At 41.9% G+C, this 21,040-nt stretch overlaps 1 protein-coding gene across 3 annotated transcripts in view; it reads right to left on the bottom strand.

Moving 5' to 3' along the window:
- MMP24 (matrix metallopeptidase 24) overlaps window positions 1-21,040 on the bottom strand; it is a 47,992-nt gene that overhangs the window by 13,113 nt on the left and 13,839 nt on the right. For all 3 annotated transcript variants that reach the window (XM_030010769.1, XM_030010770.2, XM_030010771.1), the window contains one exon: window positions 5,313-5,474. In XM_030010769.1, the coding sequence (XP_029866629.1) occupies window positions 5,313-5,474 (162 nt within the window). The remainder of the gene's footprint in view (window positions 1-5,312; window positions 5,475-21,040) is intronic.

The following is a 21,040-nucleotide window of genomic DNA, read 5'->3' as shown; positions in this document are numbered from 1 at the left end:
TCATGATCATCACTGGGTGGCAGGAAGGGTTTCTTGAGCCCTTCTCGCATAGATGTTCTCCACTGAATGACCAACTGCCACCCAGGTGATAAAGCATTCACCTCAAGACAAGCATCCATGGCCGAAATCCTTGCTCTAAGCCAAAGGGAATGCTGTCCTGGGATCTGTAATGAGGCGATTCACCTTGCGGTTGGGTTCTCTGCTTTGGGTGCAAGAAAACTGGGTCCAAAATTCCCAGGCTTAGGCAGGCAAATGATGAGAGTTTGGGGCTCTGCAAAATGCTCCAGCTGTCATGCTTGCAGCCTAGTTCCCCTCTGGAAAAACTTTAAGAAGTCTGACATCTACTCCACTGCAAAACAGAACATTTTTTTATACTCAGAAAGAACTGTAGGATGAAAGAACTATTTCATGCCCAGCCATAACATAAAGCAGTGGTTTCTCCATCAGCTGAGAAACTTCCCAAGAGACGTGGGCTCCCCCTCAGCTCCCCCTTTGTCAGGAGGCAACTGATTAGCGTGATCAGCTCCCTCCTTTCACACCCAATGTGTGCAGCTCCAGGGCTGATGTGGGCATGGGTGAGCCCCTGTGTCGTGGCAGAGTCCTCCAGGTGTCAGGTGGACCCCAAGAACAGCACCAGGAACCAGGCGGTTGCTCCCTGCCTGTTTTTTGGAAGAATGGGAATGGAGACCTGGCATACGGCAGGTGAGACTCGGTGGATGCACCAGAGGTGGAGTCTGGTATTTCCTGTTGGGGCCAACTGAGTCTCTGAACAGGAGGAAAGGTGCAAATGAAGGGACATGGCATAGAGAGAGAGTCTGGTATCTCTGCAACGTGACAGAGATGTGGCAGCAGGGCACATCCCTCCAGCTCTCTTATTGCTGTGCATTTCCTTCCCCTGCCCTCCTATGAGCACAGCACCATGGGGCATGGATCCAAAAGTCCCAGATCATGCAGCTTCTGCAGATAAGGTCTTGGATGTTACTCTGTTCTCTTCCCACGCTCAGGAGGACATTATCAGAGAACAGTCCTATACCTAACATTGCCAGGTCCTGCATGACAGCGAAGCTTGGTCTGATGGTCCCACTTACAATGCAGTGTCACCATGTGCAGCATTTTGCATCAGGTTTTTCTGCTGTTTCATCACAAGCCATCTCACACATACATGTAGGTTACAAGGATCTGGGATTGCTATATGGGCTGCCACTGGGAAAAGGTGAGGGAGGTTATGAAACCCATGCTTGCTGCACAGCAGTAATGAGGCTGGCAGAAGGTGCTATTTGCTCATGGACACTGTGCCCTGCTGATCCCCTCTTCCTTGATGTCAGAGCTGGTGTTGTCTAGTTCTTTTGCCAGGGATTGGTGTGGTTTGATGACCACCCTGGACCTCAGCCCTCATGGGATGCAACATGTACACTAACTGGGAGCTCTTCTCTTGACCTGCAGAAAAGATGTGTGAGGTTGACACGTCCTCAGTGAAATCTGGGATGACCCAGATCCTTGAGGTTGTCTCCAGGCTTAATGATTTGGTCTATCTTTGAGTGATTAGGAGACCTTTCCTTTGTGACCTCAGGCTTTGAAAGGGGCCTGAAGGTAATGGTCTGGTTTACCAGTTCCAAGCATCTGTGTGGACATAAGTTTTTCCTGCACATCATGTCAACCCTTCTGCTCCCCAGGCATAGTGTCAGAAGAGTCACTTCTAACATGAGAGGCTGCTTCACAGCCTAGTGCAAAGGGATACTTAGAGCAGGACATGAAGAACAGAACCAGTGCTGAAGGATGATCAGTTCAGGCTGTGTGACAAGGCCATGGCTGAGTATGTCTCTTCTCTCCATCTGCACGGTAGCTGCATGCAGCCCTGACTTCAACACCAGCAAAATTAAAAGAGGCAGTCAACTTAACAGGAGATCCAAGGAACCTACATAATGGTACTATTTACAGTTTAATTCCTTCCTGGGCATGCCACTTGTGACATGGGCACAGAAGTACAGTGGGAGATATCCTTCTGAAAAAGACATGTAAAGAACAGTCATGATATTTCCCTCATTTTGTCAAGGAACATGCTACAAGAAGCACCTATCAGAAGATGGAAATACTGCTGACTTGTCTTACAGTCTACTCTGTCACACATGGCGAGCTGCTGGCCTTTTCATCATTAGCTCCTAAGTGGGAATATAATTTTAACCGTTGACCTTATACTAACCAGCATGAAGCACAAACAAGAGCTCACAACACCTACTGTCTCTTTAGGTGAGTTCTGAAATAAATCCAGCAGAAAATAACTTAATAAATCAACAAATCATTATATGACAGATTTAAAATATTAGACATATTTCTTTTCTAATGGATAAACACAGATACAACATAAAAATACATTTGAAACACATCATTCTCAAAAGAAGGAGATAAAATAGACTTAAGCTTTAGTAGAGCCTCTGTTCTTTGTTCTAGCCTCTTTGTTCTAGCAACTTCAGTGGAATGAAAAATTGGAAGTTTTAATTGAATTTATTTTTAAAAAAGGATGCTACAGGCAAGGCAGTGGCTCTGTGACTTATTTTGCATTGTAGGTTCCTAAATAATACGTATTGAGCACATGCTGCTGCACTGTGGAGAATGTCAAAGCAGCAAGAAAGCAGGAGGTTTTGATTTTTGGACAGGTGCTCTGGTAGATGGGTTTTTGGCATTCCCAAGGCACAACAAAGCAGATTGGCACTGTGGAAATAAAACACATTAGTTGAATGTTCCTGCTAAAGCTACAAGAAGGATATTTCAGCAGTCCCTTCTCAGCTGTAAGAAGCTCTGATGAAAGGATCTGTTCTCATATCTCCAGTTCCAGGGAGAAACATAGCCTGGATTTTCCATCTCCTCTTTATGAGCCATAAGAGTAAAACCTAGTTTTAAACTAAACTTTAGTTTTTGGACTGCAACTCTGTGCTAAGGGCAGAAATCTCTACCTGGGGAATCAAAGCTCCTACTGCAGAAGCTGCTCCTTCTTCTCCCTGCAGGACTAGTTATCCCTACAAACACCAATACCATCCCCAACCCACTCCAGTTCAAAGGCCTCAGAGAAGAGCCTTGCGAACTGCACGATAGTCAGCAAACTAATTCCTAATGACTACCTGCACCAGGTAGTAATTCATTCATATTGCTTTTTTTAAGCTGAGTTAAAATTTTAAGCATATTATATTGCATACAGAGAACTTTAACATACTATGTGGCTAAAGTTTAATGTCATTACGTAAGTGAAAAATAAGTGGAAGTGTAGTGATGCTGCTGCCAAGCCGTAGGCAGTATAGTACTGAGCTCTCTGCTCTGTCATAGCTGTGCACAAGACGCTGTGCAGTGCTCTCACAAATTGTCAAGGCTCTGAGGACACTAATAGGTCTTAATGGCCCTGACCAGCATCACCTGGTACCTCCACCCCCACCCATGGGCCCAGGAGCCCCATTTCAGCTCAGGGTCCCTGCCCAAGCTGTGCTAGGGGAGTGCTGGTCCTCAACTCAGCCACAGCTGATACTGGCTTGAACCACAATGTGAAAAAGGATGGCTGTCAATTCCTTATCTGCTCCCTTTCCAAAAAGGTATCTGAAAACAGAGAAACCAGTAATTTTTCAGTCAGCGATAAAATTTTTTTTTTTCCTTTCTGATTAGTCAAAGTTCACAGGAACTAAATCAACATTTCAAAATAGAAACAGTGCAATGACATTTTAGCAGCTTTCAAAAATGAAAACTTAGGTATATTAATTAATGAAAGTTTAATAACTACTACCCCAGCACTTTACTTCAAAACCATCCAGAGTCTCTGTTATCCTGAGTATCTGAATATATACTATGTTAAAGTATGCATAATTAAATGATACCATAGGACAATTGCCATACAGCTTCATCCTGGTAATAAACAATAAAGAGAAATCTTCAGCTGCACTAATGGGAAGAGCCAGTTCCCCCTGGGTGTACTTCAAGCCATCTTATTTTAAATGTTGGACCTTACTTGGATATCTGCCTTACACTGAGGATGAACTGCACTCTACAAATCCACATTTTTTCCCATTGCCCAGACAGGAGTCTGGGAAACTAGCCCAGAAAGAGATTTCTCTTCTTTAGGCATCTACACTTGAACAAACTAATCTCATTCCAGTCACAAAAAAAAAATAATCAGACTCAAACAATTGACATACAGTTTAGACCTCTAAAGTCTTGCTGTATTGCTTTAGAGTCTTATAGGTCTTGGCACAAATTCTATTAGCAGTAATTTAAAATTCACTGGCAGATCACTGATGCAGACATTGACTAGTGTCAGGTCTGCCACTGATCCCAGCAGCAATCCCTTAGAAACACTGGCTTTCCCACTGACAACCATCTTGTAAGGTTTTTTTTCAGGTCTAATTCATATAATATCTGATCTACTGGTACTGGGAGCTAATATTTGACTCCAGATATCAAGAAGCTGCAAATGTTGCACAGCTACATAGCATAGTTGCTCTATGCTACATTTATTACGTAACCTCTCTGTCAAACTTGTACTTTCCTCAAAGAATTAAATCAGGGATGTTTGACAAAACCTGTTTCCATGGGCTGCCTCAGACTGTATCCATTAGCATCTTCTAGCTCAGCCTCCCCTTGACTGGGGGTCCTAAAACTTACATTTCCCTCTGCTCCCAGAGTCTCCTTCAGCCAATAATTCTCTGAAAGTCCCTGTCCTCACACCCTGGTGTCCATGATCCTGTCACATGGTACCACATCATCTCCAGCCCCTTTGTTTTCTCCCATAATCCCTCTGCCTCCTTTTCTCTTTTCCTTGAGCCCATATCTTTGTGGCACATGTTGTACAACAATGTTCAGCTGGAGATTAAAAGAAGTATTCCCTAAGCAGATCCAAGCCTTTTTTCCCCTACCTTCTATATACAGAGGAAAAAAATGAGTGCATAAATACTTTTTACCTTTCCTTGCTGTTCCATGTTCTTCACATTCTTCCTCTCTATTTGCACTGGCTGTTCCTAATAGACATATCTTGGGTCCAGCAATTGCCTGTTTTTCCCTTTTTAGTGCTCCTTGATATTGGGTACATAGTGAGGGACGGAGCAGCAGCAAGATGACAAAGATTTGGTTATCCTGACTTGTGCAAAGATATCACCACTGGGACAGTCATCTGATATTTGGCTGTGGATTGAGGGCTTTAAATGGTTCCCCATTCAGCTATGGCAGGAAATCCAGCCCACCAGCTGAAAGCATTTTGGGGGCTACCTGTCTGTGGCTGTAAAATATTCACTAGACTTGGGCTCAGTGTAAATAGATGAGTTGGTAGTGTTGCTCACCATAGATTTTCTGAATTCCTTGGAGGTCATCCTGGGGCAGCTTGAAGTTGTGTGTTTCCATGTACTGGTAGAAAGGAGCCATGATAGCACTGGGATCATTGGAATGTTCCAGACCCAGCGCATGTCCCAGCTCATGGACCGCAACCAGAAAGAGATCATTCCCTGTGGAAGGAAGGCACAGCCAGATTAGTACACAGCCACAGCCTGACACAAACCCAAGCCCCACTTACTCATAAAGCAAGAAGCAAATGCTTTGCTATCCTATTGCACAGCAGGTCACAGGGCCAGGGTCAGCCCCCGGAGATGGTTTTAGTCCTGAAAGTCTGTGCAGCTTTTACAGTCATTGTCACAGAATGGGCAGGAGGCTCCTAGCCCATGACCACCCATGACCATGAGCACCCTCAGACCAGGTAAAACAGGCAGCTGCCTGGAGTGAAAGGATACCAACTGTAGACTCTTTTGTAGAGAGTTTACAGAAAATGGCCAACGAAATAGGCTGCTCTGATACCACTGCCTCTTCATATGAGTGCTGCCAGGAGAGATGAGAGCACTGTCAGTCTGCTCATCAAGGGTACATGGTGAGAAGGGAGCTTTGTCCCCCTTCTGGGTCCTCCAGTGCCGTGCTCTGATCTGACCTGGACCACTAAATCCTACGGGAGATCTGTAAGGCATCTGGCAAAGCAGGAGGAAGGACAGAGAAGAGCAGGGCTAACACCCACCGTAGCACATGTAGTACCTGGGACAGCCCCATCTCCTCTAGCACAGGCTCCTCAACATGCTTTTACTTTGCTGGACTCCTGGCACTGCCATGTCTGTGGGAGGAGGTGAGTACAGGTAGCACCATCCTGCAGGAGGCAGAGCCACACAGGGAAAGGTTGGGTTGGATCCCAATGACAGGAGGGAGAAGGAGGAAGGAGGAAAGAAGGGACATGCTCCTGACAGGAAGAGAAAGGGCTGAGGAGCCCTGTCTGGTCCAGAAGCTGGTAGGAGTGTGAAGTAGGGGTACCTTCAACTCTATGTTACAGGCATACACTCCTCTTCAGTCCCATGGATCTAGGACCCTCATCTCCTTGATCTAGTGTGGTCCCTGGGTGTCCTACTCCGTGAGGGCACCTTGACATGGGAGGTGATATGATAATTCTGTGTGAGGGATGAAGACACAGCCAACAAGGACAGATGTAAGTCTCCCCATGCCATTAAAATGCCTGAGCCCTCAATTCTGCCTGAATCAGGCTTCTTTGCTGTTTTTGGCAAGGCACAAACGAAGAGCACTTCCAATCAGACACGGGAGAAAGCAGTTGGCAGTGGCAGCTCAGTGGCTGCTTTGCAGCATCTCCAAACAGTGCATCTCTGTTCCCCACATCTCCAAACCGCACCTGTCTTAGAGGTAACAAAATTCTGTACACCATGGCCGAGCTCTCCTTGGGACAGGGGTTGCAACAGTGATTCATGGAGAACTAACTCCACTTTTTAAATACTTATTACTTCACTGTTACCCATAAAAACGTGACAACATAGGTTCAGGGGTCTGCAAGTCTTCACAGCAGGGTGCTTTGCCAGCATCTCAAGATACCTGAAGTCAGTAACAAACAGTGCTCAAATGGTCATACGCACCACACCAAAACGGTTAAATTGTCTAAACATTTGAGCTGGAGGGTATAAGCACCTGAATAGGCAAGACATGGTAAAATATACAAGTGCATTTCAAATAAACGTTCAAATACAATTGTCCACAAACATATGTGGCCTAAAATTTAGCCATATATGTATTTAAAATTCCAGAATTTCTGTATTTGCGAAATCCAAATGGGGACTTAATAATTTTTTCTCAACTGTTGCTGAAAAATCTGGTGTGTGCAGAACAAGTCAATAAAATGTCCAGCAGCATAGTATAAAATGCATTAAGTAGTTTCACGGTAAAGTTTGGAGGACTGATCACTCTTCATAGATTTTCAAAAACGCTCAAGCTTAGAAGATGCACCCAGTTTTCAAAAGGGATTCAAAGACTCAAAATCATGTTGGAAATGAAGTAGACTTACTCTCCTATATCACTTAAATGCTCATAAAAGCATAATTTTCATTGCTACCACAAATACTCACACATGAAAGTCTGTGAGAAGAATCTCATGAAAGTCAGCTCTGTACTGAGTGACTTCTACCACTGACTCATGGGCTGTGCCTGTGCTAAGTGCTTGGAGACCTTTTCTGTCACCAGTTTGGTGGCAGTTTCCTCCTTGCTGAAGTATCCAGGGAGTCTTTGTACTGATAGCATGTCTAGAACTTGTCTCGATGTAAGTCTACACATAAATCTATGTAAGTTACTTGCCCCTATGTGCTAAACCTTTATCAGGAGCGTAAGATCAGACACTATCTTAATTTACATTAGTTTTAAATAGCCTTCAATCACTTGTTTCTGCCCAAAACAAATGCCAGCCCACTTTACAGCTGGAAAACAGAATCACACAGACTCACAGAATGGCTGAAGTTGGAAGGCACCTCTGGAGATTGTCTAGTCCAACTCCCCAGCTCAGGACAGGTCAAGTAAAGCAGGTTGTCCAGGACTGTGTCCAGTCAGGTTTTGAATTTCAAGTTTCTTGTATTGGGAAGCCCCGTACATAGCACTCCAGATGTGCTGAGTAGAAAGGAAGGAAGGGTCATCTCCCTTGACTAGCTGGCAATGGTCTTCCTAATGCAGCCCTGGATGTTGGCTGCCTGTGCTGTAAGGGCACACTGCTGACTCATGTTCAACTTGGTGTCAACCAGGACACCCAGGTCCTTCTCTGCAAAGCTGCTTTCCAGTCTGTCGGCCACCAACAAAGCCCCAGTGCAGGGCTTTGCATTTCTCTTTGCTCAACTTCATTAAATTCCTGTCAGCCCATTTCTCCAGCCTCTTGAGGTCTCTCTGAATAACAGCATCACTATTTAGTGTATCAACCACTCCTCCAAATTTTGTATCATTGAACTTGCTGAGGGTGCACTCTGCTGCATCACTGAGGTCATTCATGATGCTTTAAACACTATTGACCTCACTATCATCCCCTCTGACACATATCCTGAACTCTACCATCTCATGGTTACTGCAGCCAAGGATGCTACTGATCTTTACACTACCCACCAGTTCTTCCTTTTTAAGTATCAGGTCCAGCAGATCATCTGTCTCTGTTGGTTCCTTGATCACCAGTGAGACAGCTAGGAAGAGATCTGAGATGATCAGCAAGCCCAGAAAGATGAAGGCTCATACCTGAGGAAGTATGTCAACAACCATGGTGGTCAGGCCGACCAGCTCTTCTACTATTGAACAGAAACGCACCTTCTCCTAGTTATCCTGATGCAATACCTATCCCTGGAAATACAGACAACTGTGGAAAACAGCTGCTGCTGTCCAGTTTTAAAACACCATTTTGACTGACAGCGGTGTGCAAGGATGCCACAGAGCATGGAAAATTTTGGCTGGGGACCTCTGCTTCCTTGCATCTAGAGATAAGGGACTCGCTAAGAAATGAACCTTCCCAGTTCTAGCACAGCCACAGATGACAGGTCAACACTGGAGTGGAAAAGCTATCCTCCTAAGGGAGGATACATAGCTAGGAGGCCACTCAAACTGGAGTGAAGCGATTTGCTGGGAGGTGATGGCTGGAACAGATGAAGGGGAGGTAAAGAGCATTTCTAGGAAATGAAGCGACTTCCACAGAAAGTAGGACAAGAAGCTCCTCTTGGTTCTCAACAAATACTCTGATTCTCAATGCTGTGGTTGCTTCTCATCTCAAAGCCTTTGCTGAAAGGCAGTAGAATGGCACTAGCAGAAATAGCTCCCCCTCCTGCTCCCTGCTCTGGCCAAAGATTTCTCACCACTGTTTCATCCCCTCACCTTATTGTTCTAGCCTCCTCCCAGACACATCCATAGTTCTCTTCCTTCCAGCATGCCCATGTCAGCTGCCTTCTCCACCCTGCTCTATTCTATGAGGGTCCCGAGTCTGAAAGCAGCTAAGTCATTCTCAGAGGGCAAGTAGACAGCATGCATTTCCTGGGAAGAGGAGACAGGAGAAAAAAGTCTAAGACCATTTTGTAAGCACAGAGTGCTCAAAAACCCAGCTCTGGATTCATCCTCCTATTTCTCTTGAGGGGTCAGTTTACATCAATAACATTGTTAAGCAAGAAGATCCCTTTTTTTTTTTTTTTGTAAATGGGAGTTTCATAGCATGAAAGAACAGAGTTAGTTTTCTTTTCAAAGGGTGGGCTAGGATTTGTTCTGAAAAGAAAACATCAAGGTATGAAACCACTGCCTGACAGTGTACTTATCTCCTCCCACTGCCCTTAGCTTGGAGCTGTTATGGCTCTTTGTGTACTGTCACCCACTGCTGTTTGGCTGCCATTTGGAAACTGTCCACTCAGCTGATCTGCAGGAGTCTTGAAAGAAGCCTGTACTTCTCAAATTGTTTCTGTTAGTTCTTGAACATGCAGCAAGATCTCTGACCTTCACGTTCTCCACAGTTCTTGTCTGAACAGCACTCTTAATACCCATCCTCTTGGAGCAAGATTCAGAAGCGAGAACTAATAGCCTAGCTTGATACTTTGCTACTCATACAGAAACAAGGTCAGGCAATCAGATAAAGCTCCTTTAATTTCCTCTTCAACCCCCTCCCCCAAGACCAATACCAAGTAACAAGTAAAACTTGTATTCAGTGTATACCAGCCACCTGGGTAAGACAGTAGGGTGAAGAAGGGACTGACTACCCTGGCTTTGTATTTGCAGGGAAAGGTCCCAAGAGAAAATCCAACAACTTTTGCTCATTTGCACCATCTGTACAAAATAAAGAGATCTGGTCAGAGACCTGCCTGAGCTTTCTCCTCCCCGTTTCTCAGGAGGCATCCAAAAGTCCACCAATAAGCACCAGAGAAAGGATGACCCTGTAAAAACCAGGGGTAGTTTTGCAAGTTGGTTCATTGAGTGAAATAGTTTGACCTGCTATTCTAAAACATAAAGAAACACAGTTAATTTAGCTTTAAAGTTGCTGATGTATTTTCCTTACCAAAACAATGTTATCACCAGAGAAAGTTATAATCGAGGGCACACCTATAACAACATAAAAGCATTGCCCACTATCGTGTCAAATCAGGTGAATACACTGCTCATCTTACATTCAGTTTAATAGCTCTATACTCCCCAGGCACACACCAGACAGAATACACACAACTTGAAACATACTTTTTAGTTGAATTTTCTTAATTAATCTAAATTTGTGTTCAGAATAAACCTCCTGTTAGCTGCTATACTCCTAATTGAGCTAACTTAAGATAAATTGCAACATAATCACACATCAAAACCAGGTCTTTGGTTAAGCACTCTCAAATTGTTTAAAATATACTACCTTTCCCTGCAGAGATAAGAAACACAAGGTTTTATTGCAACAGAGAACACTGTAGTCACAGATAAACTGATTTATGTATGATCTTCCTTCTAGTCATATACTCCATCACTCATACTTCGATTTTCAACTTCAGCTGGAAAAATGGCTGTTAAATCAGGTAACAGACATCTTGAGAAAGGTTTTTCTTTGTGAAATTGCTAACACATGCCTTCTTGTACAGTGTCACTTTAATTATGAAAATCCGTATCAAACCCTTTTCTTTATTTGGCTAAGTAACTAATTGCATAATAGGGTCTCCAATTGCTGTAGGTCAACAAAAACACTCATTTAAATGCCCATCAGTTTACAGTAATAGGTCACAGGGATACTATTATGGCAATGTTGTGATATTACTATCAGTATTCATCCCTGATCATGACAGCTGTATATATAGCTCTAATGAGTGCAGGTAGACTCTGACAAGTGGCTAGCCCAGTGGAGTGTAAATCCAGGACAGAGCTTCTAAGACAAGAGAAGTACAAATAATATTGCATATCTGATTAATAATAGAAAAGCAACTGTGAATCTCTGATCTTTGTCATATTAGTTTTACACTTTATGAACTGTACCATGCTAATACATCTACGTATTGCAGTTTACTCAGACATCATTAAAAAGACATATGAAGGTTACATTTCAAAATTTTATTAAAGAAATAATGATACTGAAGAAGTCAGATAATTTGTTGTGACAATAGCATGCCTAGGCTAATTACAGAAAAGACTGTGAACTAAACATACTTTAAATACACTAAAATTATCCATTCCACTCCAATAGCCACGTAGAGACAATTGTTTTCCAAGCACAACTTAAAGAAGCTTTAGGGCTACTCTAAGCTATGCCTTGGTTCTTGCATCTTCAGACCTGGTAGGTCTGAACCATCAAACAGAAGAACATGTGATTTGTCTGTACTCCTCCATTCACCTCCACAACATGCTCTGCTCAAGAAAAGCTTTGCAATCTTCTGAAAACCCCAAAGAAGTGGCGATACTGCTCTTCCATTTATTTGCACCAAATGAGATGTGGAAAACAGCTTTTCTATCTAGAAAGGAAGAAAATACATGTTAAAAAGAAATATAGGTTTCATTTTCTTCATAAACCATTATTGTTGTAAATGTAGCAATGAATATGATGCATCTTAAGGACTTCATGAAAACTCTCTTAAGAGTGTCTTTAAACAGCTTCACTGGAGAAAGAAGGAGTGATATGCAGTCTTAACAGAAATTGTACTACAGCCATATTAACAAACTGATCGCCATGAGATCAAGTGACTGCAGAAGGACAAAGAACCGCATTATGCTACCAATTATCATGAAAGATAGGTAGTTTGCCTTATTGTCCCTGAAAGGCAGTGTGCAAACTACGTCTGTCACTTGTGTTACAGACCTGATTAATGTTGCAAGCTGTGCGTTATCTGACATAGCACAGATGGCACTATGAGGACAATCTCCTGTAGAAATTCACAGGAGAAATAAAATATTTTTCTGGAATTGAGAGACCAAAACTGACTGAGTGATGTGGAGGCAACAGTGGGCAACCAGAGAGAGGGGGAAGTCGTGACTGCTTCAGCTGGCTCAGCAGCCTGACATTCAAGGAATAAGAGTGTTCTGGTGAAAAATTTTCCCATGTCTTTCACAAGTGTAGGTTGTAATTCAATAAGCAATTCAATACAAAAGAATTACCAATCCCAAAATGAAAACTCATATTTGCCTATATTAGCATATCATTCCCTAATTTGGTAGAACAGATGGTAAAGAAAAGAAAAATACTCATAAAAACATGGAAAATGTAGATATGACTTTCATTCTATCAGTCTTGAAAAGAAGCTATGCTAGTGGTTTTATTTTTTTTAAAAGTATTTAAATACAGCATGGTCTACAGACAGAGTTTAGTACTTGACCCAGCTGTGGATCAACCAGAACGTAACTACAAAAAAACAAACAAACAAAAAAAAAAAACCCCGAGGATTTTAAAACAGTTAGAAAGCTGGCCCAGTATATTCGAAACAGGTAAACATGTCCTGGTATAGGCAGTGTGGATACAAACCAGTTTGCGCTATTTGGGATTCTTTTTTACCAGTCAGGTTGAAATTATATTCAACTCCTGGTGCTGACAACAGAGAAAGTGCTGTTCTGGAAGCTATGAGAGTAGCTCTTTGCCACAAAGAGGGTGTTTTCTACCTAGGACAGGAGTCTTACTGTCTTTGTCCTCCACTGACACAGAAGGTTCCTGATGGGGCTGTAAAGACTGAGGAGGACTGAGAAGTAAGAGAACTGGGATGTAAAAGACATTCCCCCCTCAAAGTGGTATTCTTGGTGGATTTGGGTAGAGAAGGCAATACTAGATAAATTGTCTTCAAATCTTCCTTCAGAAAGAGGAGGGAAAAAAATACCAAAAAAAAGTAGTTTAAACAACTCCCAAGTTTGCCGCTTGGTTGTGATGTCAAAATCTGGAGTATTGGGTGTCATTTCACTGCTGATGCTGCAATCCACCTCTGACTGCAATGACCAGCAAACTCTTTCCAAGAATTCATCTATTTTTCATTTTTTCCTCTTCCTGTTATTTTATTCCTCTCCCCTTCAGCAAGTGGAAATGCAGCAAGTTTATTAGAGATATTGCTGCATTTTGGCTCACTTCACATCATCTGTTTCTGCTTTACAAAGAAAGGTGGCAAAAAGAGACTTTCTGGCTCACCTTGATACTCATGACCTGCCTTTTTTACACTTGTTTTTTCGTTCGTTTTTAAATTAATGACACATAATTGTGATCCTTACTGGCTCCTTCCTACGAATCTCAGAGTATGTCATTCTCTGTGGAAAGAAGTAAAATATTTAACTGATTATACAGAAATCAATAAGATTCCAAGTACCTACATAACTGTATTCATACTCTGTATTAAACAATTACTGACAAAAAAAATGGATGATAATTTTCTTTATAGAACACTGTGAACTTCAGGTGTATTTACAAGTACATTGTTTTGAAAGTAGAATTTGCAAGTGATCCTTAGTAATGAATTTCAGCTGTAATCAATAACTAGCACTGTCAATACTACAAAGCTTTAAAATCCAGACTGCACTAGCACAGCACTACTGTAAGGTCACTTCTATGTTTGTATAATGACAGCATATACAACAAAAGAAAGCACTACTTACAGAGATGCTGTCCAGTAGCGAAGAAGAAGAACCTGAAGACAGAAGTCATCCATGTGTGCTGGTGGACTTTCTCTCTTCACTTTACTTTGTAAAAAATTTTAATTTGCAAGTTCTCTATTTATAGCTTTCTATGTTTGGATTGACATGACAGGAACGCAGTCTCAAACTGTTGCTAATTTAAGCTGCCTGATTTGATTTCTTTTTACTGTGGCTGGCTGTCTTGAGACCATGTGTCTATATACTTGCTCAAATTTTGTTCAACATTAGCATAGGATTTTAGAGAACTGGCTTACAGCAACAAGTCTCTCTAAGCAGTTACAGGATGAAACCAATGTTAAGTAGGTATGTTGTAGAGACTAAACACTGAACTGGTCTTCTTCAGTGAACAGAAGTACTGACCAACAGCACGATCTGGTGGAGTGAAGTATCATAAAAAGTCCTGATAGAATAAATTGAAATTTTAATACAATTTAAGCCCCACTTGACTTCCAACATCTATATGAAAGTCTTTCAGATAGGAGGTCTCCTGTGTTAAAGGACACATGAGTAACTTCAAAGCAGCTCTGATTTTCACTCTGAAAAATACTGATGCTCATTTTCAACAACAGAGTGTCAGAAGCCTGAAAAATAATGATGGATTCAAATGCCATTTGTTAGAACAAAACTCTTTAGATGTGGAGATGTTCTGTACCTAAGAAATCAGAGAAAGAAAATTAAAAAAGTATTTAACAGCCAGATAGCACAAAGATTACATGTGTACTGTGTTGTGAGCACACGCATCCTCTGTCAAGTTGCTCATTATATTGATACTTTGTAGATTGCTTTTGCTGGCCTCAGCATTTCCATAGAAAATGAACATGAAAAAAGTGGTAAAATAAGAAAGAAATTAGACAGAAAGCAAGACAAAACACAGAGGAAACAGGAATTAATAAAGGAGAGAAGACTACCAAGTTCTGGCAATATGCTGGGTGAAGGTACAGGTGTTAAGGGAAGCTGTATTTTCTTTTTCAGCAAGCATGCACTGTACTTGCACAAGTCAGGTAAGTGGGTTGCAAGTAGATGGTAGACAGTCAACCTAGAGAAGTGGATACCAGTACAAATATCAAAAAAAAAAAAAAAAAAAGCAACAACTGGATACTCTTAATTCCTCTTAGTCCCCTCCCTCCACCTAAAATAACACGACTGTAATCAAACATATCAAATAGGATAAAGAATGTTTAGTTGGCAATGTTTCCAAAGTGATTGGAAACACTTGGAAATCTTTGATAATAAAGAACTACCCAACCAGGTAAAAAAAATGCCAAACCTCCTTACACATACTGCTTAATACTAGGGGATCTGTTATATAATGTATACTAACATACATCCAATGTTTATATGATTAATCTAGTGAATGCTTACAGGAGCCTTGTACGTTCTTGCATTAAAAAAAAAAAAAAAGTAACAATAAGAGGTGGTACTTCAAAAGCATCAAACATCTCACAAAAAATATTGCCAGCTACACTTCTATGCACCTAAGAGCATCACCCGTCCTCCTTCATGAGGAATCTCAATATTAAAAGATTCCTGTTTTTAGAAGGGAATTTGGTTATAGAAAAGAGAATTTTATGAGCTGAGTACCTTGTTACAGCTCAGAGTTGCTGTGAGAAGTAACTGCAATTTGCTCTTAAGTCCTAGGAACTAAAATTCTGTTTAGCAATGCTAAAGAATTATGGAAAAATTTACATTGAAAGGCATGTCTGTAGGTCATCAAGTTTAACTTTCTGCTTCAAGCAGAGCTAATCTCAAAACTACATCAGGTTGCTCAGGGCATCATCCAGCCAAGTTTTGAAAGTCGCAAAGGATGGAGTCTCCACAACCTCTCCAGGTGCAGCCTCAGAGTTGTACCACTCCGTTAGTGAATTATTTTTTTCCTTATGCCCAGATGGGGTGTTCCTTGTTGGAGCTTGTGCCCATTGCCTTTTGTTCCTTTCTCTGTTCACCTCCAAGAAGAGTGTGGCTCTGTCCTCTCTATAATATCTCCTCAGGTGGACGACTGCTATTAGATGCTTCCTCCCCACTCCATCCTCCTCCCCCTCCTCCTCCCTAGGCTGAACAAGCCCAGTTCCCCTGGTTTCTTTTTGCTCCAATCCCTTATCACCTCAGTGCTCCTGCACTGGACTCTTCCCAGTTTGCTGACACCTTTTGTGTACTGGGGGCCCCAAACACCACACTCCATTCTTGTTAAACTCAAAACATCACTGGTTTCAACCATGCACTACCAACAAAAGTGAAGCTGGCTTTGCAAAAAGATCCAGCTAAGGAACAAGAAAAGCTTTCTGGATGAAAATAGTGACAAAGAGCAGGAAGAAAAAAATGCAAAGAGAACAGCAGGCAGAGACCAACAGACAGGTTTGAAGAAACAAAACTCTGCCCAGAATGTAGACATGTAACAGTTCTGCTGTAGTTTTATGGTCGAGGCATGCATCTTGCAGCTGAAAGGCCAGAAGCCCGTTTACCTGCCCCAGACACCCATTTCTACCTACTTTTTCATTTGGGCCCAAAAGCTGGGGCAGCTCTAAGGTAAACCAGATCAGGAGAAAGGAATAGAAAGACAAACAACATTTGGCTAGATGCGTTCCCTTATCTGGTTCACACTGTAGCCACTTCAACATTTCCCTGGTTCAAAGGGGAAGAAAAGAGAAGGAGGTGCTGGGAAAAACATGACAGTGAGGGAAGGAAGCATGTGCATAATCCCTTGTGTAGGAGTTAAACTGAGTGGAGACCTAAAGCATCTAACTGGAAACCTAGAGCACTAATCTGCAAACTAAGAATGAAAATCATGGTACTTGAATTCTGTTTCTCATTCAGGGTCAAATTATTTAGGGCTTTGAAAGACACTCATCCCTTCAAGATTCAGGAATCTGAACAGGGAAAGCCATACACCTATTCCTTGAGACAGCCTGTAGAAGAACAACATTTTCTAGCTAGATACATACATTATGACAATATTGCTCAGTAACTGCATTTTTAGAGAAAAAACCTTCCATATTTTATCTCTAATGGCTTCTAGAGTATTGAAGACAAGTGAGCAGATTCAAGTACTCAGATGTGACAGTAAGGGCAACAAGTATCAGAAGCATGGGACATCCTCTGTAAGACACCCAAGATGGACTAAATGGATAAATGCAAGCGTCAGTGATCTAAATGGGACAGACTCAAGCAGAGGCACTGCTGTGGCAGAAAATCTGTAGGTGCCTGGGCAATTTTAAGAATTCTGTACTCATAGCAGGAAGAAAAAGAGTACCAGGACATTCAGGTTCAAGCTCAAATTAATTTGGCACACCTGATATCTTAACAAGAACAGCCCAAGCTGTGACAGAAGAGTGGCTCTCTCAAAGCTTGGCTAAATGCCTACGTTTGTGCAACTGAATTCTACTATAAATGTAGAGGTGAGAGAGAGGATCCCATTTTTAGGAACGGGGGTAAAAATGTCAAAAGAATCAAGAAGGTTTATGATATTAATACTGCCAGGATAGAAAACAGTAAATCTCCAGTGAAGACACCACTTTGAACGTGCTGTCCAGCAGATTAAATGTCAGCTCAAAGCTATACATGCTCCCCACCAACAGGTACAACAGGCTGTCATGCTCACTGGCTATCAGTAAGACTCTCCTCCAAAATTAACCACTCTAACCAAAACTTTCTCCTTGAGGACCTTGCTAAACATTCACATTAGTCAACTTAGTATTTGGCTGTCCTGAAAAACCAGCTCAGGTTCCTGAAAATATGCAATGTCCAGATGGTGGCTTCAGGAGTGCTTGTTCTATTGTCCAGGTAGATGCCCACTGAAACAATGCTAGTCCTTGTGGTGGAATCACAGAGAAAAATCTGTCCAGTTCCTCTCCTCTGTGGCTAACAGAAGCCTTTCCAGAAGGTGGTTCAGGCCCTTTTCCTCCAGAACTTCTGCAGAAGGTCCTGCACTGATTTGGCACTGAAAGCAACCCATGAGGTCTCATCTCCTGTACCAGTTCTGGCAGTGTCTTGTAAACACTGGCACTCTTTTTGTTTGGCTTTCTTCAGAAGCCCTGAACAAGCAGCTTTCCAAAGAAGCCTCTGGAGTAACCCACCAGATCTATGGGGACACGTCTGTTGTAATGATTACAATATTTGTTTACTTCCTGTTAGCAAAGCTCAGCATTTCTTGCCAATATCTAAAGAGCAGTCACAGTGGTAATCCTACATTTACAAAGAGAACTTGATACAAGTGTGAAGCTGTATAGTGTGGGAGAGTACCTGGAAGAGAGGATACTGAAAGATGGATCCTGTGAACTGCAAAATGATCAAACTTGACGTGAAGTTGAGTTACACTAGAGTCACTACAGAAATAACTTGTCAGCTGGGGTTGTTTCCTGAAGAAGCTGAAGTGGCTGACCTTGGGCACACTCCCACTTAAAATGCCACACAACGAGCAGATGATAGGGAGGGTCTTAGAGCTTAACTCTGGGCATGCTGAAAGAAAAAAATTCTGGTGGTCCCTGGCAGGCATGGATACCTCAGTACTTACCTTGCTTTAGCATTAAAAAGGTTCTCTAAGTGTCTTCCCTAAATCAATCCTGCTCCACTTTCAGCCTTCAGCTACTGCTTCAGTGCATTTCCTGACCAGCATGGTGTCTGGTACACATAAGCTTTGGAATGAAACCTGGATTCCACAGGAAGACTGACAGCAGGTATCACCGTTGCAGATGGGATAGCCCCAGCAGTGGCAGTTCTGGTTACCCACCCTGCAGCAACAGCAGTGTTTGCTACAGCCATGGGTAGTTACTGTGGAGGTGGATGCCGTTAGTACCAGCACTAGTAAGACACAGGCACTGCTATTTGCAGTGATGGTGACAGTTGTCACTACCAACAGAGGAATATCACAAATAGCTATATCTATATTGCTATAAAGCTAATATCTGCAGTGGGTTGGCAGGCACCACATATTTAGTGGTATTGTGTTAACAACATGTATAACAGCAATGGTCGTTTTGTTTTTTTTTTTTAAAGACCATGAAGAAGATTTGCCTGGGATTATCATTGAAAATATTTGCAATGTTAAACTGGAGATTAAAATTTACTTCCTGTAATTAACCTGGATTAAACAAATGTTTGAGTTGTCAGAGGGGTATAAGAGCAGTCATGTATAATGTGGATATTTAAACTGACAGAACTGACTTTCAGCCACTCAGGATTCCTTTTCAACCTGTTGTTGGAGATACATATATACGTAATTATTTTCATATAAAGGCTAGGAAATACTTGATTTGGCCAGTTAATAATGTATTTCATGCAGCACCTCTATGCTTGAGCCAAGTTAGGTAAGATACTGAGGCAGCCAAGGGAGAGAGATTCCAGCATGGCCAAGTCTGCTTACCCTCTTTCAGGCACCGGCTTTGCTGCCTACAGTGAGCAACATATGTCAGCAGCTGTGAGTCTTGAGATGGGCAGTTTAAAGCTTGCTTGGCTGTTTCTACAGCACATTTCAAGTAAAAAAAGCCCAAGACTTGGAGAAAGTAGAGCAAAGTCACCTTTGGTGTCCCTTCTAGTAATGGAAACAATTGGGATACTGAGACTGCCTGCATTGACGTGTAACATAAGTGACCAAATGGTGCATCTAAGTAGCCAAGAGAGGCCACTTGGCCTGTGAGCAGCTACACACAATGTACTGCTAAAAGACAATGACTCAAAAACCAGCTTCAATTGCCTTCAAGTGCCCATACATCAAAGTCTAATAAGCCGGAGCCCTTGCTGCTACAAGTCTGGGATGAGCTAAAGGCCGAGCTGCTTTCATTTCTATTGAGGAGCACCTTCCAGGAAAAACATGAGTAAGTCCCCGCAACTGTGACTACACCAGTTGCTCCTCATTGTGTGGTTGTATAGATAATTTATCTCTAAATGTAAAACCACACTCATCCTCTTTTTCAGTCGCATCCTGTTTGTCATATCACCTCTCTGATTTGCCTTGATCCTTCCAATATTCTGCTTCATGCTTCTAGCTGCTCCCATTGACATTCTCATCTGAAAACTTAACAAATGAATTCTGTATCCCATGATCCAAGTTAATAAGGACTGCTCCAGGAGTTCAACTTCCTACCTGATTTTGCACATCCTCATCACAATATTATCAAAATTAATCTCCCACAGCTTGCTTATGGGAATGTCAGAGAAGGCAGTACAATTAAGATGATAGATCAGCAATGATTAATTGAAAATACAGTATTACTCAGCTAAAAGAATTGTATGCATGAGTGGAACTGTAACTAATATCCAGGGGGAAGGAAACTTTGCATTCACTTTGAAAGCCTATGCAGGATCACTCTTCACAGCAGAAGATAACAGAAGTGTTGGTGCACGTGCCCCTATTACCACGGTCTCAGAAACATAACCAACAGCATCACAGCTATTATCATTATACCAATAATTTTAAGCTACATGGTAATGGTCACGCTGCTCACAAGGGGCAAAATCAGTATAATAATGATCATGCAAAATGATAATGAGTATATAAATCCCAACTAACTATCCGCTAGCTGGTGTGATAAAATTGCTAATGAACCCTAGTGGATTACCACAAGGTATCTTTACAAAACAGAAGCTCTCATTAACAGGATATATCATGTTCTCTATGTACAAATCAGAGATGGCTGTTTTCATAGAAAGTTCTGTTCAGATCATTCTTCATTTTTTCTGACTGGATGAGACTTCATGTGAAATGTCTCACTTTTATCCATATAATTTGTACTGCCAGTGAAGACTCCAAAACAGTTGTTCTGTGGGGTGACAGCTGCATCCAAACATGGACTTACTGAAACTCTTCATGTGCCACAACACAGTAAGATAAATGTAGACCAACAAAAGCAAAGCTTCAGATCATACTGGTTTGTAACAAAAGTATATGGACTAAATAGATCAGCCAAATATTCTGAGACCTTACAGTGCCAGTTTCAGCATCCTGCTCTATTGACCAAAGATTTACCATTACAATTGTTGCAAGGCAAAGTGAGCTTTGAGGCGGATTGTTCAAATTTTCCCTTCAACTAATACACATTCTTGTCAGCAATGGAATGTTTTACATAGTGATATTTTGCATGTTGATATAAAGATACTATTGTTACTTCATGGTTATTTTAAAATTTCTATTATC

This window comes from Aquila chrysaetos, chromosome 3, assembly GCF_900496995.4.
Source record: "Aquila chrysaetos chrysaetos chromosome 3, bAquChr1.4, whole genome shotgun sequence".
NCBI classification, from domain to species: Eukaryota; Metazoa; Chordata; class Aves; order Accipitriformes; family Accipitridae; genus Aquila; species Aquila chrysaetos.
The sequence above is the reverse complement of the archived record's forward strand: the minus strand, read 5'-3'. Positions and strand labels throughout refer to the sequence as shown.